Source organism: Molossus molossus, unplaced genomic scaffold, assembly GCF_014108415.1.
Source record: "Molossus molossus isolate mMolMol1 unplaced genomic scaffold, mMolMol1.p scaffold_m16_p_16, whole genome shotgun sequence".
NCBI classification, from domain to species: Eukaryota; Metazoa; Chordata; class Mammalia; order Chiroptera; family Molossidae; genus Molossus; species Molossus molossus.
Genome location: NW_023425351.1, coordinates 45,515,291 through 45,540,113, shown reverse-complemented (window position 1 = coordinate 45,540,113; position 24,823 = coordinate 45,515,291). Strand labels below are relative to the sequence as shown.

At 37.9% G+C, this 24,823-nt stretch overlaps 1 protein-coding gene across 4 annotated transcripts in view; it reads left to right on the top strand.

Annotated features, from left to right (window-relative positions):
* Positions 1-223: 223 nt before the first annotated feature.
* RRM2B (ribonucleotide reductase regulatory TP53 inducible subunit M2B) overlaps positions 224-24,823 on the top strand; it is a 44,183-nt gene continuing 19,583 nt past the window's right edge. For 3 of the 4 annotated variants that reach the window (XM_036264321.1, XM_036264320.1, XM_036264322.1), the window contains exons 1-6: positions 224-374; positions 9,317-9,472; positions 14,169-14,285; positions 15,304-15,437; positions 16,545-16,639; positions 22,877-23,010. In XM_036264321.1, the coding sequence (XP_036120214.1) occupies positions 327-374; positions 9,317-9,472; positions 14,169-14,285; positions 15,304-15,437; positions 16,545-16,639; positions 22,877-23,010 (684 nt within the window). In that variant the 5' untranslated portion in view covers positions 224-326. Of the gene's footprint in view, positions 375-6,474; positions 6,540-9,316; positions 9,473-14,168; positions 14,286-15,303; positions 15,438-16,544; positions 16,640-22,876; positions 23,011-24,823 lie in introns of those variants that run through there. The other variant, XM_036264323.1, reaches the window with a different exon arrangement.

Here is a 24,823-nt window from a genome sequence, read left to right as displayed (position 1 = left end):
CGGGGCCGGCGGGCGCTGGGGGCGTCCTTCACTGAGCAGGCGGGAGGCGGGGCCGGGGCAGTGGGGAGGGGTCAACCGGAGTAGGCGGGTCCCTGAGTCAGGGAACGCAGGACTGGGCCTGCGCAGGGGGAGTCGCTCACTGGAGAGAAGAGAAAGCAGGGGCGGTGCCGTGGAGCGAGGCGGGGCCGGCCAGCGTGGGAGGGGTCTCTGCCGCAGGGGGCGGGCGGACTCAGCAACCCTACGGGCCACCTGGGACCCAGTGTTGTTGGAGGTGTCCTGAAGCGCTCGGTTCCCTCAGCTCCTGTAGCTCTGGCGGAGTCTGCGCGATGGGAGACCCCGAAAGGCCGGAAGAGGCCAGGCCCGAGCTGGACGAGGTAAACGTTGCTGCCGCTTTTTCCCTGGTCCCACAGTTACCCTGGCCTCTGGGCTGTGCCGGGGACTTGCAAGGTGCAGGACCGCTGTAGGGAGTTTTATTTATTGCTATCAGAAACCTCATGTAGGCCGAGCCTGGAGCCCTCGCCTCAGCCTGGTTCCGTCTTTTCTAGCGCCCAGGAGGCCGTCCCCGGGGAGGGGAGGGTGGGAGCCGGGTTTCTGCTCCACTGCTCTGCTCTGCACCCGGGCCAGGAAAGGGCAACGCTCTGAGGCTTCAGGCCAGGAGAGGCGCACCTCCTCCTTTACTCTCCTCCCATCCTTCCCGTTCCTGGCGCTCTGGCCCGGGAAACGCAGGGAACTAGGGCTGATGGAGCTACTGGGAAAGTGCATGCCCTCTCTGGGATGGTAGAAAGAACTTGGAGGACTCCTGTGGAAATTGACACAGGTAGATGGGGTGGAGATGATAGGGAGAAGGGCGACCGGAAATCTTAACCATCAAAATAATCAGTTTTGCTCAGACCTGGCTACTCAACTAGTTGTGAATCTTTGGAGTGTAACTTTCTTCATTTATATAGTAGAAGTGATACTCCCCTTACAGAGAATTAAGTAAAATGCGTTATGCAAAGTACTAAGGAAGTTGCGGATGCTTCATAAAACCTGTTAACATGTTCATCCGCTGCTTCTACATTAATAAAAGTACATAATAACAGTAAAAAAAGATTTATTAGACTGTAGTGTTGTAGGGTAGTTCAAATCGTTGCTCTATAATTTTGACACCATTATTTTGCAAATACTTCTAAACCATTTGTTTCCCTTGAACCTGTTGCTGTGTATAGTTTCTTTGATTTAATAGTTTCAGCTCACAGATAATTATGCTTAGCCCTACATTTCTTTAGATAGTTGTAGATTTTATTTTATTTTGATTTTGTAAACATTTAGTAACTAATTAACAAATTGTAAATATCCCCCCGTTTTGAAACAAATACATTTAGTACCCATTGCCCCACTGGAATGAGACAAGTCAGATGTTTCCTTTTGTGCTAATAGCACCAGCAGTCATTCAGGCTAAAGACCTGAAAGTTAATTTTTATTTGTTACCCCTACCTTAGTTATACACACCCACAAAGACAGAAGCAGAACTTTATATCTAGAATGAATTTTAGTGAATATATGTTCCCAAATTTTATAACTTGAGATGCAAGAATGTCTTACGTACTTGGTTTCTTTAGATTTGAGGGTGCCTCATGGGCCACCTGTATCAGAATCACTTGGAGTACTTTGTAAAAAATGTAAACTCCTGGGCCGATACCCAGTAATCAATTTTGTTTTTGTTTTTTTGGTACGTGCCCCTAGTGGGAACCGAACCCAGGACTCTCTGGTCCGCAGGCCAACGCTCCAACCGCTGAGCCAAACCGGCCAGGGCCAGTAATCAATTTTGATAATGCAGCAAAAGTTCTCAGGATGGAAGAGACAGTGGAATGTTGCAAGAAATGCCTCTACGAAATTTAATTTCAGATTCTCATCACTTCACACCTACTTGTCTCTCTACTTCCAGTCTTACCTGCTATCCGATCCGTTTTACCTTTGCCAAATTAATCCATCATTAAACCAGTGCCTCCATGTCACTCCCTCCAAATAAAAACTCCCAAAGGGCTTCACTTCCTACCAAAAAATGCCCGACTCCTCAGACTGTCAAAGACCTGTTCAAGCAGCTTTTTTAAAACATTTTTTTCCTTTATTGATTTTAGAGAAAGGGAGAAGCAGAGAGAGAGAGAAAAACATCGATGAGAGAGGACATTGATTGGCTGCCTCCTGCATGCCCCCCACTGGGGATTGGGCCCACAACCTGGGCATGTGCCCTAACCAGGAATTGAACCGGTGACCTCTTGGTGCATGGGTCAACACTCAGCCACTGAGCCACACCGGCGGGCTCAAGCAGCTTTTTCATACTAACTTCCATATCTTAATTCAGGTTGTCATTTCCACTTCTTGACACCATAGTTACTACCAAAGTCTAAGTTTTGTTTCGTGTTTTTTTTTTCTTTTCTAAGTCATGAATTGATTGAGCTTCCTGATACCATTCCTATTCATGTTAATTTATACTCAGGAATTTTCTATGACTATCCATAGGAATGATTTTCAAATTGTGCCACACAAAGAATGTTAGCACCTGGAGGTTGGGAGTAAATGGTGAGAATTAGAATATGAGCCTCCCAGTCCCTTAGATGTCTGAAAATCTTTGGCCCACAAAATTCTTAACCTCTTAGACTAATATACAGAGTGTGGGTCTTTTACCAAATTCCTTCCTCTCAGCTGTTGACCCTTTACTTGAGCCAAATCAGATCACTTCTGCTTTTGCTTTATGTCCACTTCAGTCAGTTTTAATCCCAGCTGGCTCCTGTTTTTCCATCTTCCCTTTCTCTAGGCTTTTCCTCAGTGGTGCTTGTGCTCTGTATGGTTTCCCTGGATAATCACAACCCTCCCCTTGGTAATACTAATCACATCTTTACTTCATTATGGAGGGAGTGGAGATAGTGCCTCTGCCTACCATGATGTTATATTTTCAGCTACACACTGGATATCTTGAAACTGAACCCATGATCTATTTTATTGACCAAACTAACTTTTTTAAGACTTTTGTGTTTACAACTTTTTACTCTTATGGCTTGTGTTGGTGGGGGAGGGAGTTAATTCAAATTAATCTTTTGCTAAACATCTAATTAGAGAAGTAGGAGTTTTTGTCTGATTTATTCAGTTATCCTCCAGGTGTTGAGCACTTTCTATATGTCTTAAATCTGTTTTCTTTTGTGTTTCTACTGCTGATACCCTATTTTGGGCAAGAGATGGGAGTGCGATAATTTTTAAGTTGTTCTTTCCACCTCCAATTTCTCTTCTAATCTAACCACATTTCTACAAAAGTGGTCTTAAAACACAGATCTGATTATATGACTCACCTGATTAAAAACTTTCAGCTGCTCCCAGTAGTCTGCATGATAGAGGCCAGATGCTAGTGTTATATATATCAAAGCAGATCACTTAGACTTGCACCACAACTTTTTTTGTCAACAACTTAATATTCATTTACTTTTCAAAATAGACAAATTCACCTTAACCTCAGATAAATCCTAGAGATGGCATACAGATTTTAAAAGCTGAGACTTAAATATATTTTTGTTTTGTTTCGTTTCATTAAAATAATGACACTGAGGTAAAAAAAAACAACAACTGTCAAAACAGTTGTATCAAAATGGGTATAGGGAAATAGCTGTGGCAAAATTCATGTATATTTGCATTCGAGGCTGTCCTATGGCTTTAACACCTGGGCCTGTTTTCCAAACAAAATTATAAGTGCAACACTGATTAAGTCCACTTTTGTCTATTTTATTAGTGTCATTTTATGTTAATATATGTAATGTTACCTATAAAATCAATTAATGAAATAATGAGGCTGTTTTGATGAAGCCGTTGCTTTGAATTGGGGTATAGATAATAGCTGAAGATTTATCTCAAACTTAGCAAAACAATTTCTTTGCATATTAGAAATTCTCTTACTCAATTTACTGCTAACCAGTTCTGTGGCTTTATCAACCTATAGGCTTTAGAATGCATTTAGGCTGCTCTCTGATGTGTTCACATAATTCTGAGTTCTACCTTACCAGGATCATTTGTCTTTATTTCGAGTCCTATTTATACCAACTGTACTTGTAATTATTGTAATTAAATTAAATATTATGTAAACTAATAATATATGAGTATAAAAGAAAGTCGTTTCTATGAAAACTTGAAAGCTTGGGAAACTCAATAAAGATGAGTTGTTAAAAACAAATTCTGTAGAATTAGATATAAGCAAACAAGTTAAAAAAAAAAGATTGGTGAGATTTATAAAAGAGAAGGATTCTACACTCAGATTGTTCTTTTTTTTTTTTTTTTAATATGTTTTTATTGATTTTTAGAGAGAGAGGAAGGGAGAGATGGAGGGAGATAGAAACATCAGTGATTGGCTGCCTCCTGTAAGGCCAGCAACCAGGAATCTAATGGGTTACCTCCTGGCACATGGGACGATGGTTAACCAACTGAGCCACACTGGCTGAGTCACATTGTTCTGTCTTAAGTATGGTAAAGCTAGGTGATACATTATAGGTGTTTATGTCAGAAAGATTTGGGACTCCAGCCAGTGAGCCAAATTAACAAAAACAATAACAAAAAGCTTTAGATTTATAAAAGAAGATTAGTAAACAAATGTAAATTATATGTTTTAAGTTAAGACATTTTTTAATGATTGCTTATTTTAGCCAATTTCAACTACCAGTTTGAATCACTTTAAATAAGAGTGCTTCGCCCTGGCCGGTTTGGCTCAGCGGTTAGAGCGTTGGCCTGCGGTCTGGAGAGACCCGGGTTCGGTTCCCGCTAAGGGCATGTGCCTCAGTTGCAGTTTGTCCCCGGCCCTGGTTGGGTCATGTGGGTGGCAACCACTCGATGAGTCCCTTTCACATCGATGTTTCTCTCTCTCTCTCTCTTCCTCCCACTCTATCTGAACAAAATATCGAAAAATGTCCTCGGGTGAGGATAAAAAAAAAAAATAAAAATAAAAAATAAGAGTGCTTCTACTTTATTATTGGTACTACTGTTATTGTTACTGTTTTTTCCTTTTTGGGGGGTTGGGAGAGAATTCAAAATTTTCTTTGGTTCACTCCTGAAAAATAGATACAAATGGTTACAGGGTGTTTTTAATTTATGCTGTTTGTTTTGTTTTTTAAACTGCTTGTCTGTTAGTCTCATGGTATATTCTTCAGTTAAGCAGAGATAGCTAGAGAAACTTTCATCTGCGGTCCTCTTCCCCCCCTCAACAAACAAACAAACAAATACAACCTGGAAACACAAGTTCGTGCATTGGTGGTTTTCTTTTTGTACAGTATGAAACAATTTTGTTATTTTTATTACTATTTTTATTAAAAACGGACGTTTTAATTTAATGTTTGTGACATTAGAGAGGCCACAGAGTTCTTTAGAACACATTTGGAAAACACATTTGGGAAGTATTCTCTGCCTTCTTTCTGATTTCATCTTCTTTTGTCCCTACATGCCATCAAGTCCAGACTTACAAAATTTCTTCAAAATGTTATATGCTCTCAGCCCCCTCCCCCCCCCTTTTTTTTAACAATGGTTTCTCTTCTAAAACATGACTACCTAACCCATATCTACAGAGAATACCATGGAGAGTCTAGAGCTTTAGAATGTGTAACCCCCCCGACATTGCATTAACATGTGTGTGGATTTTTCTAAGCATCATGAAAATAAGCAATATGTTACCTGTAGCTTGGTTCAAAGGTGTATGTTGGTTAAGCCCCCTTATTCACATTGCAATATCTTTCATACTACCCTCCTAATCCAGCTTCTTCTCTCTCTCCTTTTTTTAAAAAAACCTCACCTGAGGATATTTTTCCATTTATCTTCAGATAGAGTGGGAGGAAGGAAGGGAGGGAGAGAGAGACAGACAGACACACACACACACATCCATTGGTTGCCTCCCACACGGCCCCGGCCAGGGCTGGGGACCAAACCGCAACCAAGGCACGTGCCCTTGATAGGAATTGAACCGTGACTCTTTGGTCAGTTTGAGGGTGGACACTGTAACTGCTAAGCAAAACCGGCCAGGGCTGCAGCTTTTCTCTTAATCCACATACTATCAGGATGGAACAGGAAGAATATATGTGCAAACATGATTTTTCATTCTAATTTAAAGATACAAGTCTTGGGCAGTTTTCATAGATCCTGACATTGATCAATTATTTGTCAGCATTTAAAAACTCCATTCAGGACCAGGGTGCTTGGTGCCAAAGGGTTGCTGCTTATGATGTCCTTCCCAACTTTCAGTATGGCCCACATAGCAAATATAGTGAAGGTAAAGAATTCCAGCTCTGTACCCCAGTGACAAAATACATTTAAGAAAGAAAAAGAAAAGAGAAATGCAGAATAGTATCAAAATGCTATATATGATGATAAAAGCACAATCTAGAAGAACTAAAGGAAGAACAATGTGAGCCAAGACAAGTTGAGAATATCTATTGACTGTAGACTTCTGCCTTTTCAGTTGGACTTTAAATTTGAAGCTTTCCCAAGAGTTCTTTATTTCATGAATGAAATTTTCCTGAGGGCAGTCATAGAAGGTATTGATTGATCAAATAATTAACCACTATAATAGTTATTTTATCAGTTTTTTTAAATATAGAGAAAACCTTTGAAAGGCCAGAAACATCTCAACAGTCAATAACACAATAATAATTTTAAAAGTGCATATCACTTGAGAGTGTGCAAGGTACACATTCCTTTGAAATAAACATGGCAAGTATTATCTTTGATTTACAGATGATGATGCTCAGATTAAATGACTTGCCTGAAAACGTGAATGATATTATGCACTTATTGTAAATGAACACAATTTTGTACTATGATGAATAGTCTAGAATAAAATAGGGTCATTGGTTCACCTCAAGTCCTGTTGAACAGGTGGCAATTTCCAAAATGCTAATTTTCAATCTTATTTTTATTGTTTCATTCACCTGTGAAATATGTCCCCATCAACAACATGCTTTATGATCTCATTACATATAGTAATTTTAACCTGGTAAAAGGGAAGGCTAATGCATTTTGAGAAAGTATCACCTGGTAGATTTTGAAACTCGTACCGGTTAAAAACCACTGCTTTAAAACCATACCAGTTTGGCTGTTTTTTTTTTTCTTTCTTTCTTTTTTCTTTTTTACAAGCTTCAAATCACATTGGTTCTTTAAACTTTATTGACAAAGAAATTATTATTATTTTTTTACTTTTTCCTAGAATCACATTTGGTGGTTTCCTCCTTTACCAGTCATATCGCTGCCATTTATTGAAGGAACTTTGCTTAGCAGGAGATAGTAATGTATACTCTCTTTAGGTTTAGTTCATCTCACTGTTTTGAATTCTAGATTTTAGATATAGGCTGGCCCTACTCTAGTTGCTATCCATGCATACAGAGGTATAGCTTAAGACAAGGCTTAGAGTTCAGACATATTTCAGTTCTAATCTTATTTCTGCCACTTACTTGTTGTGGGATCCTAGGTGTGTTATTTGTGTCCTTCAAGATTTAGTTTTCTCTTCTGTAAAATGGAAATAGTATTCTGTGTGTCAGAGTTGTTCTACATATTAAGTGGAATAATGTATATTAGGCATCCATGTGGTGATGGCTCAAAAGAACCTTAGTGCCAGACCCAGAGGACTTGCTCTTAGAAGTTATCTCCTGTTCTGGAGCCTGGAACTTCAGTGTGTCAGTATTTTGTGGTTCTTTTGAGATTGAGCCCTCAGTGGCAACACACATACACACACAAAAACTTGACCACTTTCATTTAAAAAACTTGGAATGAACATCGACTAAGTGCCAGGTAGCATGCTAAGCTCTGGATATTCCACAAAAGTAAAGTTGATTTTTATTCTCAAGAAGCATAGTCTAGAGGAGACTGTAGACAAATATCAGGGAATTAAACTGCAGCGAGTGCTGTACCATGTTAGGGACCTAATCCAGGCTGTTGGGGTAATGGGGGTTGAGAGAGAAAGATGGGAGGACTCAGAGAAAGTTTGATTTGAGTGGTCATTAGATTATTTCACTGATGTATTGTAGCCTTATGTTAAATTTAAAAATTCTAATGGTATGCAGTAATCTGAGTCCAGGATAAAGAGAAATTAGCAGCCCATTCATTCACTTTCTTAGCTAATACTCATTAATGTAATGCTTGAAACGGTACTCAGGAAACATCACAATAAATAAAAACTAGGTTCTACACTTGGGGGCTTAAGTGCTCTATCTGGGGAAGCTCACACCTTCAAATAAGTAGTTACCAAATAAGACAGTCTATGCTACAGTGGCAGCATGTGTGAAATGTGTAAGCCCCACCTGTGTTTGTAGCCTCAGGCTTTGCTTGTGGGCCTTTCTGTCATCTGGTCTTGCCTCTTAGCCTCATCCGTGTAAGCACACTTTATTTGGAGAGGTATGAGGATTGGTGGAGGCAATGGTAAGGATGCAGGAACGCATTGGACAGGCCTAGCACAGAAGGTGGGCAGTTTGAGTTAGGAGTCCAGAATTGAAATGTATTCCAAAAATCTTGATATATACATTTTAGTTTATTTGTATATACTTTGTATATACTCATTCTCATGCACACACAACTCTTCTGATACTCTTACTATTTAAAAAAACATGGCACTGTCCCCTGTGAGAGTGCCATCATGTTTCCAAGTAGTATGTATGTAGATATGTGTTTCTCACTTAATTCCACAAAGCTTTGAGACAGCCACAGTGAGGCCATATGCAGTAATGTTAACATGTAAATAGCAATAACAAATTGGTATATGGTCAGCTTCAGACAAACAAAGCCTCTGTTTGTACAGAGTTTTCAGGTAAGTATTATATTGCAGTTAAGATTAGAAAACATTACACTAAACAAAACAAAACAAATGTATAACCGTAGCCTATTTGTGCCAGTATTCTATCTCAGAGAGAAACAAAAGGAACTTTTTGTTCACAAATTTTCTCACTGTCACATTTATGGGTATAGTTTTGTGCTTATCCTCAAAGTAGCATTAATGACAATACATACTTTTGTTCAGTGCTTACTATGCACCAGGTTCTGTTTAAAGCACTTTTAATCATCAAAATTAATTGAATGATCACCTATGAGGTAGCTGTTATTTTACCCATGAGGAAACCAAGGCTCAAAGAAGTTAAGCAACTTGCTACGATTACACAACTAACCAAACACTATTAACCAGCTACTAAATGACAGTAAGGATTCAACCCAAACAGACTGGCTCCCAAACTTATAATGTTTCCCTAACTCCCCCAGATGTGAGTTTAGAAGTGAATAAAGAGGAAATGTCGATATAAAATGGGTGTTTGTATTTTAATTTTCAAAGAGGTTATCATCAGATACCAATGAAAATGAAGCAAAATCAAATGAAGAACCACTCCTAAGGAAGAGTTCTCGCCGATTTGTCATCTTTCCAATCCAGTACCCTGACATTTGGAAGATGTATAAACAGGCACAGGCATCCTTCTGGACAGCAGAAGAGGTAAGAGGCATCACCTTTACCCACAATCACATTCTTTGTTGTAGTGTTCATATCTTCTGTTACAGGACATTGGGAAAAAATTGGAAAAACAAATATTTTTATATTTTTTATTGATTTTTAAAGGGAGAGAGAGAGACAAACATTGATGAGAGAGAACATCAATTGGCTGCCTCCTGCATGCCCCCCACTGGGGATTTGGCCCACAACCTGGGCATGTGCCGTGACCAGGAATCGAATTGGCGACCTCTTGGTGCATGGGTCGACACTCAGCCACTGAGCTGCACTGGCTGGGCAGGACATTGAAAAATTTTAACTTACATTGTAAAATATATTGAAAGATCACTTGTATAAGATAATGTTTGAAATTACTGTGATTAAATACAGTGTTTGGTGTTTGGACTAATGTCTATAAACATTTTTCCTACTGCAAAAATGGCATCTTAGGCTTCCACATTTTTTTTTTTTTTTAATCCTTGCCCGAGGACATTTTTCGATATTTTGTTCAGATAGAGTGGGAGGGGGAGAGAGAGAGAGAGAGGGAAACATCGATGTGAAAAGGACACATCGAGTGGTTGCCACCCACACAACCCAACCAGGGCCGGGGACAAACTGCAACCGAGGTACGTGCCCTTAGCGGGAACTGAACCTGGGACTCTCCAGACGGCAGGCCGACACTCTAACCGCTGAGCAAACTGGCCAGGGCGGCTTCCACATTTTTACTTTCAATATATTTTAGGACATTTTCTATTTTTTAAGCAGACTTTTGATTGGCTGTGATCAAACTAGTCTTTACTTGTGATCAGCAGAATACATAAAATTGCAGCTTTAGGCAAGAATGGAATTGAAAGCCTTCGGGACCCTGCTTTCAGGTGAAAACTTATTTGACTTGAGAGAAGGAGCTGCCACACGAAGGGTCTGACCGCCAGGCAGGGCACGCGCTTCAGAATTCACAGTGCTCTTCTCAGTCTGGTCCTGCCCTCAGCCTGGCACAGCTGCCGAACAGACAAGACAGCTGTAGAATGCTTTCTGTTAGTGTGGCATTTTCCACCTCGGAAATGTGTTGAACATAACCAATTAGAAAATACTTGTTGGCTTAGTAGGGACATTTGGTCATGCAGGTGGTTGGTCTGTAGTTTAACTTACCACACAAATAGCCATTGTCTTCGTCTTTGAATATACTGGATGATATCGGCATAGCACTCTTGCTGTCTGTATATATGTGTGTATTTATCTATATAGCTATATATTTGTTTGGATAGATATATTTGGGTCTATATGTCTATTTTTCATGAGAGTGATTCTGTACATGTAAATGCATGCTGTTAAGAATGTGGGCTCAGGAGCAGACAAATCCTGGGTCTACCACTTACTAGCTGTGGAACTAGAAAAGTCGCTTAACCTCTCTGTGTATCGTCATTGGTATATTGTGCTAATAGTACCTGGTTTCCTGGGTTGTTAGCATTAATGAGATAAATCTTATTAATGAGAATAATGCCATATTTAGAATGTTACTTGGTACTTAGCAAGCACCAAATAAATGTAAGCTATTATTTTACACATAATGGGGGAGATTGACACTAGAAATCAGAAGCACTGATCTTTGAAGCTTCTGTTATGAATTATACTCACTTACCCAACTTTGTTATATTGTACTGTTATATTGTTAACACCTTTGTTATATTTAACATATAGAGCAAAACAAAACACAACCCCAGCATTTTCAAATTGGGTCATAGTGCTTGGCACACCTGACTGTCACTAACTGTTTGTGGTTTTCAGAAAGTTTTTGTTAGATATAGTTAAGAGAGTAAAGGGAGTATACAGGTGGCTTTTTTATTCATTGTGTTAAAAAGGTAATTGTAATGCTCGAGGTTCTTGAAATTTATTTGAAAATTGTATGCATCTTTTAGCAAATGTAATATATATTGTATTATGATGAAGAAACTAATTTGAAAAATTATACAGGGTGGGGCAAAAAGTAGGTTTACAGTTGTGAGTTTGTGAAACAGTTTATTTTTGTATTGTTATTTATTAATTATTGTATTCTTTTCCGTATGAATAACTGTAAAACTACTTTTTCCCCACCCTATAAAATACAGGTTGGTATGTATTTTGTAGGCAGCTTATAGGAAGATTCAAATACATATTTTGAAGAGAAATCAAATACATTTAGTTCCACATTTTTCATTTAAATAGATTATGTAAATTATAATTTAATCAACTTTAGATGATTGTTTTTATCAGTGTTTTAGATTTATTCCTAAATGTGGCTAATCATCCGAAACCTTGATTCAAAAGACAAAGTTCTGGGATTTGTTTTTATTTTTTTAAAAGCTACTCAGAGAATTCTGATAACTAGTAGCTTGGAATCAATATTTAGGTAATAAGTTGGAAAATTTACTCAAATAAGATAAAGTTGGACAGAAAGGTTTAAGTTCGGAATGGACAATGACCAATGTGCTATAAATAAAATTTATAGGACCTTTTGAAAGCTGAGTGTTTGAAGAGATAAGTTTAATATGTAAGAGTGAGCATATTGTAATATTAAAATTTAATATTAGGCATATAATACCTAAAAACCAGGAAGAAAAAAAATAAAAACCAGGAAGATGTCCTCCAGGTAAGCCTCAGTTGAGCTCAAATAATATAGGACCTGATTTTTAGCTTGTATATTTTATTTTATTTTAATTTTAATTAATTAATTAGTTTATTTTTTCTTTACCCGAGGACATTTGTCCATTTTTGTTCAGGTAGAGTGGGAGGGAGAGAGAGAGAAACATGGATGTGAAAGGGACACATTGAGTGGCTGCTTCCTACACGACGACCCCAACCAGGGCCAGGGACAAACTGCAACCGAGGTCCATGCCCTTAGCAGGAACTGAACCCGGGTCTCTCTGGACCGCAAGCTGACGCTCTAACCACTGAGCAAAACCGGCCAGGGCAGCTTGTATATTTTAAAAGATACTTGCAAATATTTTCTCCTTCCTGCTTCATTGTATCCCCAATGCTTAACACAGTGTCTGGCATGTGGTGTTAGATAGGTCAAGGGTCTCAAGGTCTGGGCAGTTCTCACTAAATGCTGTTCTTGCTAAATGTAAAATGTAGCACAGTATTTTGCAGACACAGCTGTAAAGAGGGTGAGCTTGACAGGAACCCAATGTGGTAAGTGTAGTCAACTACAAGGAAGAAATCAGTGTGTAATTAGTTAGCTAAATAGTGTAAGTAAGCAATGGCTAAGCCTCCCTTTCAGGAGACAGAGCTTTAAATGTAGATAGTCCATCTCCTTTACTTGCTACAAGTAAATAAAAATACCTAACAACAGCCACTTCTCATTTGGTAATAGAACACCCCAAGCAGAAAATCCCTTACATTCAGGAATAGTAGGTGCTCAGTAAGCATTGAAAGAATAAAGGAATGGGGAAAATGATTTAGGAAAAGAACACAAATGATTAAAAGAATGAACCAATCCTTTTTAGAATGATCAAAGAGATTAGGGTTTTGTAGAATAAATAAAAGAAGGACAAAGGATGATTACATATTTCAAGTGTTTATGAGTTTACTGTGAAACATACTTAAGAGATTTTTCTAAGATTAAATGGTATCTGCAGGGTATATTTAAAGACTATTTTTGAGTTAATAGATTCCACCGAACTCTAGAGTGCAGCTCTCTATTAATTCCAAGGACTAGTTCTAATAAACATTTTCAAAAACTGCTTAACAGGTGCCTAATTATCTGTTTAACACCAGAGTGTTATATAATTTGCTACATATTACATACAATGTTAAAGCAGTGGCTGCTTAATGTCATTAGTTTATTCACCTCAGTTCCTTCTTGACCAGTTTCTAGTCTCTCCTGCCTTTTGCCTTTCTCATTTGTTCCAATGCCACTAAATTATGTTTTCCCCCCAACTTTATTGATATAATTGATATATAACATTGTTGTAAGTTTAAGGTATACAACATACTGATTTGATACAGTTATATACATATATCACACATTAAAAAAAAAAAAAAGGATTACCAGCATAGCATTAGCTAACACCTATATCCAAACACATAATTACCATTTCTTTTTTGTGGTAAGAATAGATTATGTTAATTTTAATATTGTGAAAGTACATCTGGCCAGCTTCTTAATTAACTGGCAGATAGATTCCTTTATAATGTTTTTATTTTATTGTGTTTCTTTATAATTGTCTTGGTTCAGGCTACTATAATAATACTATAGACTGCATGGCTTATCAACAACATAAATTTATTTCTCATAGTTCTGGAGGCTGGGAATTCTCAGATCAAGGCATCAGCAGATTTGCTATCTATGGAGGGCTTGCTTCCTGGCTTATAGACAGCTTTGTCTTCGCGTGGCAGAAAGGGTGGTGGAGCTCTCTGGACCTCTTTTATAAGGGCACTAATCCCACTCAGGAGGGCTCCACTCTCATGACCTAATCACCCGAAAGGCCCCACCTCCAAACATCATCACCTTGGAAATTAGGTTTCAACATAGGAATTTGGGGGGGGGGGGGACAGGGAATACAAACATTCAGTCTATAACATTGATATTAACATTTTCTCCTTTTTAAACATTTTACTCTTAATGAGATGTCCCTCCTTAACTTTGAGGTCAAAGTTAGTTTTCTAAACATTTTTGAGAAGAATTTAACTTTGAGTTAAAATTTTGAAAATCTTTTTATTTTAGGTTGACTTATCAAAGGATCTCCCTCACTGGAACAAACTTAAATCAGAAGAAAAGTATTTTATCTCTCACATCTTAGCCTTTTTTGCAGCCAGTGATGGAATTGTGAATGAAAATTTGGTAAGATTTTTGTTTTATTTTACTTTTGTTCCCATTCGGCAGTTAAATGAAGATAATAGCAGTAAGATAATTAGAGTGAACCTAAAAAATTATGTCTAGGAAATGAACTAGATGAAGCTTATTTCTTGAATATGTTTTTCTGACCAAGTGTCAAAGGAAAGAATACATTTCTACTTGACCAGCAAAATGTCATTTTATCAAGCAATTATAACAATCAAAATTGTTTAAAATGCATAAACATGAGTTTGATTTTTACCCTTAGATGTGCATCCTAATAAAGAACCTGCACCTTCATAATCCTTATGGAGGTTTGTAATAGAGCTCTGGATTCTGGCTCCCCTGCTCCCCTTCTTTTTCTTTTAGTTTCTAGTATATTTTGTTTTATTTTTAAATGTTTTTTATTGTTGACAGTATTACAGATGTCCCCCAATTCACCCTCCTTACCCCCCTCCTCCCAGCCCCTGCCCCAACCCAGGCCTTCATCACACTATTGTCTGTGTCCATTGCTTATGCATATATGTATGTAAGTTCTTTGATTAATCTTTTCCTGTCTACTGCCCCCCACCCTCTGGCTCCCCATTTTTAAACTTGTATTATGCTTGGCCAGGAGGCATGCTTTCTTGTTAAAGAGAATAGAGAGATAGAAACTTTCATCATGAACTAGAAAGGGCTTCAGTAGGTCTACTACCTACTGCCAGAGAAACAATTACTTAAGGTCAAGTCTCAAAAGTGAAATAATTAATTTTTGGTAGATATTCTACAATTTATTTGGTGCTATAGTTAGTATCTCCACCTAATAGGTCAATTTATTTAATTGCTCAAGAATACATTATGCAACTTATTTATTGTGGAAAGTTGATGAGTAAACGGTACTGTTTAAAATAATCCATAAGATCTTTCTGACCTGTTTGTGGCATGACAGTCAATTTTTAAGTGATAGTTCTGATGTCCAGATTCTGATTTAGTGTTTAATGAGAACCCACAGAATTGGATATATTTGTTTCCCTTATTTTCATAGGTGGAGCGATTTAGTCAGGAGGTGCAGGTTCCAGAAGCTCGCTGTTTCTATGGCTTTCAAATTCTCATCGAGAATGTTCACTCAGAGATGTACAGTTTGCTAATAGATACTTACATCAGAGATCCCAAGAAAAGGTATCACTGCTGGGATTTTATTTACAAAGTTTTATCATATTGTTTGGTTATGTTAAGAGCAGAATTTACACTGGAACTAAATGTTAGGGATATACTATTAAAATATAGAAGTTTAGGAGTATAATGTTTTTTATTGCTCCATAATGTGTTTTGTTAAAAAAAAAAAGCCCTGGCTAGTTTGGTTCAGTGGTTAGAGGGTTGGCCCACAGACCGAAGAGCCTTGGGTCTGATTCTCGGTCAAGGGCATGTACCTTGGTTGCAGGTTTGATCCTTGGCCCCAGTTGGCGTTGTTCGGGAGGCAGCCAATCAATGTGTGTCTCTCACACTGATGTTTCTCTCTCCTCCTTCCCTGCCTCCCTTCCACTCTATCTAAAAATCAGTGGAAAATATTCCTGGGTGAGGATTAAAAAAAAAAGAAACTTGTATAGAACCTGTTAATTTGTGGAGCACATTCTGTTTAGCAATTGAATATTTGAATTTAGTCAGTTTTGTATCAGATCATATTCAAACCATTAGTTTGAGTTTTACTTTAATTTCTATATTTTATGGATATGTAAAAATACAGAAAAATTACAGATCTGGCAATAGACCATAGAGTTACAATTATCTCTGATTAACCAGTGAACATTTATTTTTATTATTTTTTTAAAATATAGTTTTATTAATTTTTTTAGAGAGAGAGGGAGAAAGAGATAGAAACATCAGTGTGAGAGAGAAATATTGATCGGATGCCTCCTGCACGCCCCCTACTGGGGATCAAGCCTGAAACCCTGGCAGTGCCCTGACCAGGAATCGAACTGGGACCTCTCAGTCCATGGGACAATGCTTAATCTGCTGAACCACACCGGTCAAGCCCAGTGAACATTTATTTTGATTAAGAAAAACAAGTGAGCCCTGGCCAGTTTGGCTCAGCCATTAGAATTTCGGCCCTCGGACCAATGAGTCTCGGGTTTGAAGTGTCTCTCTCACATTGATGTTTCTCTCTCTTTCCCCCACTCTCCCTCCCTCCCACTCTGTCTGAAGTTAAATGGAAAAATATCCTCAGGTGAGGATTAAAAAAGAAAAACAAGTGAATAACTTTGCCATTAATTCTTTTTTTTTTTACAGGGAATTTTTATTTAATGCAATTGAAACAATGCCATATGTTAAGAAAAAAGCAGACTGGGCCTTGCGATGGATAGCAGATAGAAAATCTACTTTTGGTATGTAGCTTTAATTTATATATATCACATTTGCCTTGCGTGATATACTATTTTACCTGTGACTCTTAAAATCTCAATGTGCACCTTTAGTATAGTCATTCTTTCTAATAATTAGAAACCAGGATTAAAATAAACTAAAACTGTATCTATTCTATTTAATAAATCGAAAATTGAAAGGTTAAGATGTCAGTGTATAATAACAGGTAAATAAGGCAGTCACATAGAATCTGACAAGAGTCTTAAAGCAATCCACAGTTTATATATGCTTTCAGAAATGTTTATTTTAGGAATTTAAAGTGAGTCAAGGTCTTTACATTATCCAGGGAACAAATATGTAGTTTCTGAAAAACTAAAGATTAGTGCACTCAACTAGGGCAAGGAACTGTTTGCAAGAACAGGCTTATTTTTCACCCTTCTGGATGAGTTGAGATCCAATAACTTTTTTTTAAGGAAGTGATTAACATTATATCTTTTTTTTAATCCTCACCCAAGGATATTTTTCTATTTATCATCAGATAGAGTAGAAGGGAGGGAGAGAGGTGGGGAGAGAGAGAAACATTGATGTGAGAGAGACATATCGACTGATTGCCTAGGGCCAGGGACGAATCGCAACCGAGGTATGTGCCCTTGACCAGAATCAAACCTGCGACTCATGGTCTGAGGGCCAGCGCTCTAACCATTGAGCAAAACCGGCCAAGGCTAACATTATATCTTATACACAGTAGTTGCTCAGTAAAATAAATCTTTTTTTTAAAAATGAATATCTTATACTTCATTAAAGGTATGTCTCTCTCTCTCTCTCTCTCTTTTTTTTTTTTTTTGATACATGCCCCTAGTGAGAACTGAACCCGAGACTCTCTGGTCCGCAGGCCGATGCTCCAACCGCTGAGCCAAACTGGCCAGGGTAGCTCAGTAATTCTTTTAAAAATGTCATTAAAATACTCAGACAATGAATTTGAATAGCTCTAAGTATCGGTCTCATACTTATCTGCTTTATAATTGGTGGTCTTTACTTTCTGGTTTTATTCAAAATGTGGGGAAGCAGGTCTCAAAATTTTTGATTTCAGGACTCCTTTGTACTCTTAAAAACTATTGAAGACTCCAAAGTGCTTTTATGTGTGTGGATTATTAATGTTCCCATATTAGAAATTAAAACCAAGAAACTTAAAGCATATTTACGATTTTTTATTTAGTTATTTATTATCTATCTACTTATTATTTTTCTTCTTTTTTTTTTTTTAATCCTCACCCGAGGACATTTTTCGATATTTTGTTCAGATAGAGTGGGAGGGAGGGAGGGAGAGAGAGAGAGAGAGAGAGAGAGAGAAAGAGAAACATCAACATGAAAGGGACACATTGAGTGGTTGCCACCCACACGACCCAACCAGGGCTGGGGACAAACTGCAACCAAGGTACATGCCTTTAGCGGGAACCAAACCCGGGTCTCTCCGGACCGCAGGCCGACGCTCTAACCGTTGAGCCAAACGGGCCAGGGCTATTTATTTATTTTTTTATCCTTACCCGAGGACATTCTTGCATTCATCCTCAGAGCAAATGGGAGAGAGAGAGAGGAAGAGAGAGAGAGAAACATGCATGTAAGAGAGACACACCGAGTGGCTGCCACCCACAGGACCCCAGCCAAGGACAAACCGCAACTGAGGCACATGCCCTCAGCGGGAGCCAAACCCGGGATTCTCCTGTCCATGGGCTGATGCTCTAACCACTGAGCAAAACCGGCCAGGACTACAATGCATTTTTAAATGAGAGTAACCTGTTAGATTTTTAACCTTTATTTATGGGAAAACACTATATTTTCCAAAAACAATTACTGAGAATGGCACAGTTTTTAATTTTTGCAAATCTTTTTAATATCTGACTGAATAGAAGACAGCTGAATTATATCTGCTTCTATACTCAATTTGTTGCAGAATGTTGGTTTAGTTGAAATATACAAAGAAAATCCACCCTCATTCAGATATGTAGTTAGAAAAAGGAGGAGTATTTTACTAGTCTTTTCAGATTATTATGGAAATGCCTTGTAGCATCTGCAGAACATCACTATTCACTCATGAAGGAATGGTTGTAAAAAAAATAAATAGTGCCTTAGTATTATTATGAAAATAGCTTTGACCCCACACTCCTCCTTGGTCTGTGAATTTCCAGTGACCCCTGGACCACATATTGAGAACCAGTGATGTAGTGTAAGGTACGGCAAGTTTATAGTATATCGGGAAAACACATATGTTTGCGTCCCTTTCAGTTCATTTTGAGACTGAGAAAAGCAGTGATTCTCAATGTGCGTAAAAATCACCCGAGAATTTGCGGAAAAACCCTGCAGAGTCCTGGTCCTCACCTGAGTGATGTAGGAGGCCCAGGTGGGACTGAGGAATCTGCATTTTATACATAATTGATTCCCTCACAAGTGGTTTGAAAGGCACCTTTTGAGAAACATTGGCTTTAGAGAAAAAAGAAGGGAAATTTTAAGGTGTTTAGTATGTACTGAAAATATTAGGATGTCTACATACTGATGAAAAATGAAGAACAGGCTCCTAGAAATGGTGTATGTCATGACACTACCAAAGAAAGCAACCTAGAAATAGAGAAACCGGAGGAGGGTGGCAGTCACCATGTGACATCAGGGGCTCCATTTAAATATTCCATCTTGCTTACTCTCAAGGCAAACACCATTTAGGGTTCTGAGTCAGGGTCTCAGAGGAAAGAACATGGCCTAAAATGGTGTAGGGGAGTGTAATGTGAAATGGGTGGTGGGAAAAGGAGAAACTGAAAAACACATTGGTGGTTTTACTCTTTAGGAGAGAAGCTAAAAGACATGAAAATGTTGCCATGCCTCACCAAACATCTGCACTTCACATTAACCAGCTGGGGAAGTGCAGTTTTATAAACTAATTGTGCCACCTGCACCGTTAGGTTGATGAAGCTGGCTTAGGGCTTTGCTAGTATTTTAGGTGACCTTGATGATTTCTGCACTTAGTAGGACCCAGTAGAGCAACTGTTCTTTCCTGATATCCAGACTCTTGTAATCCTTTACATTTAGCTAAAGTGAACCTAAGAATTTTAAAAAAGCATTAGCTTCTTTGAAAATTGATATGTTATAAAGAGATTCAATTCCCACAAAGCTAAAAGTTCTTAATTATATATCTGCTTAGTTTTTTAAAAATTGAAATAAATTACTTAATTTAAAAAATATCTTTAAAGCCCTGGCTGGTTTGGCTTGGTTGTTAGAGTGTCTACCTGAGGACTGAGGGGTCTCAGGTTTGATTCCTGTCATGGGCATGTACTTGGGTTGCAGGTTCAATCCCTGGTCCCGGTTAGGGTGCTTTGGAAGGCAACCAATTGATGTGTCTCTCTCACATCAGTGTTTCTGTCTCTCTCTTTCTCCCCCCACCCCCTTCCACTCTATCTAAAAATCAATGGAAAAATATCCTCAGGTGAGGATTAACAAAAAACAAACAAACAAAAACTCTTTTTTTTTCTCCCCCAGATAGAGCAGGGTGGGGGGGGGGCGCATTGATGTGATGACTGGTTGCCACCCACATGACCCCAACCGGGCAACTGAGGTATGTGCCCTTAGTGGGAACTGAACCCAGGACTCTCTGGTCTGTGGGCCGACGCTCTAACTGCTGAGCCAAACTGGCCAGGGCCAAACAAAAAATCTTTAAAGAACTTTAAAACATTAATATATAGATTCGACCTTAATATATGTAATGAAATTTTATTTCAAACATAAAAAAGCACGTAGTTATACAATCTTGGTGCATTGCATCATAGAGGTCAGATGCATGTTAAAAATATATCCTACTTTTTCATCTCCAAAACAAATCATGAGGCCTTCATATTCATTATAGCTTTTAGAGGAAGTGTTTTGGAAATCTCTTTTTAGTTCACATCTATTCATGAAAATTTGTAAAATGTACCCCTTAAAATCCTTTAATCCTTTCCAAAAAGAATAGCCTTCTATAACTATGTCTGTTAGGATTTTCATTCTTTAGCATTCACATGAATGCACAGAATAGTTAAAATAATTTTAGTCCCAATGTTTGATTCAAATTATAGTCTCATTCCCTTACAGATAAATGTCCACATGACTTCACTTTTATGTCAATGAAAAATGAATCAATTATAACTATTCATTATCTCAATAGTAAAATGAAAATATAGTAATCTATGTTAAACTAATGATAAATATCCATCTTAAAATATAACTAAAGAGCCATTTTGTTTTCAAAAGAGTCAGCAGAGCATAGTGATGATTATTATTATATAGTTTAAGATTTAATTTTAGTATATTTAATATATACCACACTAAAGAGTCTTCTTTTGGTAATTCCTTCTACACAGTATGTACTCAGGTATTATTATTATTATTATTATTATTATTATTATTATTATTATTTTCGATCCTCACCTGAAGATTCTATTTATCTTCAGATAGAGTGGGAGGGAGGGAGAGAGGGGGGTGTGAGAGAGAGAGAGAGAGAAACATTAACTGGTTCCCTCTCGCACGACCGCAACCAGGGCTGGGGATGAACTACAACCGAGGTATGTGCCCCTGACGGGAATTGAACCCATGACTCATTGGTCCATGGACCAACGCTCCAACCACTGAGCCAAACTGGCCAGGGCTTAAGTATTATTTATATTACCTCTGCTGTTTTTTCAAAGTAACTTTTTAAACTGTGTCTATGAAAATAAAATATTATAAAAGTTTTCCTGGTGTTTAGGGCCAATAATAGATAAGTATTTGATATAACCTATGTGGTTGGTTTGTTTACGATAATCAGGGAACACAACAAGGACACACCAGAGTATTATTTTAAAACAACCAAAAATATTTAAACCTAGTCATCCTTTTTGAAATTAAATATTATAATTACCTTTGTTTGGAAAGTTATAAATATTCAATTTCTGCATAAAGTTTTAGCAATTTCTATAATGTATTTTATTATCTAGTGCTTATATAGTTTCCATTGATTCAGATCAGGACACATTAAGTTCCTGCTATTGTGTTTTTGGTCTCGCAACAAGTACCAGGATGCAAACTGCGATGTCATCTATGGTCTGTAATTGATTTAAGTCCTTGGTTGCCTTTATTTCACAGTCCTCCAGAACAAACTTTTCTCTCTAGACAGACATATGTATAAGTATTTCTCCCGAGCATGCAGTGTGGTGGCATAAGGGGCTTGAGAAGATCTTCTTTTGGGTTAGACCTATAATCATCCCCTAGAGATAATGCTGCCACTAGAGACATTTTAGGAGACGGGCTTCTGCAGAATCCTTGCCTAACCTTTGAGTAGTAACCTTTGAAATTGGGCCTTACATGTTTAGCAGAAGACAGTATTTTTTTTATGTGATGGGACATTTTATTGAATAGATATATTTTTAATTTTCAGCTGGGTTTATCTGTTTTTCTGTAATTACAGATGCAGGGCAAGGATTTTTGAAATGTTTACAGCTAATCTGTAAGATACCTTAGGTTTCTAAAAATATAAGCCTCAGTGACCTCCCTTCCCCCAACCATAAAGAGAGAGACATTTCTCATAAAAGCTATCTTCTATTCTCTACACTTACACATGCACGCACGCACACTGTACTCACAGGCACATGTGGTGCACAGATAAATCTCTTCCTTTTTTTTTTTTTTTAAGTATAAAAGGCTCTCCGTTGTCTACATACCAAGACCTAGAGGAGAGTTCAGTGTCTGGCATAGGATTTGAAGTAGGCACACCTTTCTGCTTTATTTATTTTATTTTATTTTTTATCCTCACCCGAGGACATTTTTCCATTTTTTGTTCAGGTAGAGTGGGAGGGAGAGAGAGGAACAGAGAGAGAGAGAGAAACATCCATGTGAAAGGAACACATCGAGTGGCTGCCACCCGCACGACCGACCAGGGCCGGGGACAAACTGCAACCGAGGCACGCGCCCTTAGCGGGAACCGAACCCAGGTCTCTCAGGACCGCAGGCCGACGCTCTAACCGCTGAGCCAAACCGGCCAGGGCACACCTTTCTGCTTTAGCAGGTAAAGGTGGTAGATTTCCTCCTTTGAAGACTCTTGGCTATTGAACTAACTTGTTGATTTTGTTTCTGGGCAGAATAGTTATGGTATTGTTATACAAAAATATGTAAAAGTGTGTGTGTGTGTGTGTGTGTGTGTGTGTGGCTTAAAAATGTCTGCAGTATATGATATTTCAGAAAATGAAACTATTTTTGCCTCCTAGGGGAAAGGGTGGTGGCTTTTGCTGCTGTCGAAGGAATTTTCTTCTCGGGATCCTTTGCTGCTATATTCTGGTTAAAGAAAAGAGGTCTTATGCCTGGACTCACCTTTTCCAATGAACTCATCAGCAGAGATGAAGTAAGGAATGAAGTATTTCTTCTAGTTATATTTGTATTCATATTTGGTGTTCATTTATTTTTCTTTCCCCTGGAAAATGCTATGGTGACCCAAGGATTCTGGTAATTAAAAGGAAATAAGAAGTAATTTCTTCTTTGGCTTTTAAGACACTGCTGTCCTTCTGCCTCTTACTGTTTCTTCTCAGTCTCCTCTGCTTATCCTTAAATATTGTATCCTGGTTCCCATTGTGGCCTCTCTCTTTCACTGTACATGACCTCCTGGCTGATCTTATTTATTCCCATGGAATCAGCTACCACCCAGACGGTCATAACAACCAAAACTTTATCATTACCCCATATATTCTTTTCTGAGCTCCAATCCTGTGTATTCGAGTGCATGTTAAATGGTTTCTCCTGGAAGGTGAAATCAAACTCATCATCCTTCTCCCAAGATTTATTCTTGTTTTCCCTATCTTATTGAGGGTCGCTAACTTCCATCCAATTATTTAAATTATTTAAATTTGCAATCTGGGACTCATTTTTATTTTTTTATATGTTTTATTGATTTTTTAGAGAGGAAGGGAGAGGGACAGAGAGATAGAAACAACGATGAGAGAGAAACATCAATTGGCTGCCTCCTGCACAACCTCTACTGGGGATCAAGCCTACAACCCAGGCATGTGCCCTGACCAGGAATTGAACCAATGACCTCTTGGTCCATGGGTCGACGCTCAACCACTGAGCCACACTGACTGGGCCTGAGACTCATTTTAGATGGTTTCTTTTTCACACACACCCAGACAACAACTAAATCTTTCCATCTTTCCTACCAATTTTTTAATTTGTTGATTAACTTCTTACAAGTCACAACTCAAAACTTTCCTGACCCAGTTAGGTAAAATTGACCACTCTTTCCTTTATGTATCTCTTTGAAACTGGAACTTGTCCCTATCTTACAGTCCCTAATGTATATTATAATTCTTTTCTCTCTCTTCTGCTGGACTTTAGCTCCTTGAGTGCAGAAACCTTGTCATTTATCTTTCGGTTCTCAGTCATCAGCTCATTCATTGCATCAGTTCAGTTCACATTTATTGACTACATTAATCCTGGCTCCTCAGCTTATTTCTAAGTGACCTTGTTAAGTTACCTAACTTTTCTGAGCCCCAGTATCTTTAACTGTAAACCTTAACAGGGTTTCGTTAAAATACAATTAAACAGTATGTGTGAGTACTTTTTAAGTGCCATCAAATGTTTTGTATAATTACTTTTTGTTGTTTTATCCACTTAAATTTCTAATAATTTTTATTATAAATATCATATATGATTATTATAGAGAATTATGAGAATAAACTCAATGTCAACACACAGATAACCACTTTTAATATTTCATTGTATTTCTTTCTAGGTGATTTTCTACATTTAAATCTATGTAGATAGATACAGACATCTTATAATTTGAGATATTCTGCTATTTTTGTAAGCTATTTTTTTCACTTAGCAGACAGAATATTGTGAGCATTTTTCAACAACTTTAAGCATTTTTGTAAACAGTAATTTTGTTAGATCTATAATCTAATAAATAGTACTATTTGACTATTCTATAATTAGAAATTCAGGTTGTTTTCAGATTTTTTTATTTGCTTTGCTATAATGCAAAATGCATATTTTTATACGTAAGATTTGTCCCAAATTCACATTATTTTTCTAAGCTGATTTCCTAGAATTAGAATTACTAGATTATAAGGTATGAATATTTTAAAGGTCATTCATACTTATTTGCAGATTTTCTCCCAGAAATTTTATAGCACTATTCAGCTGTACCTAGCAATATATGA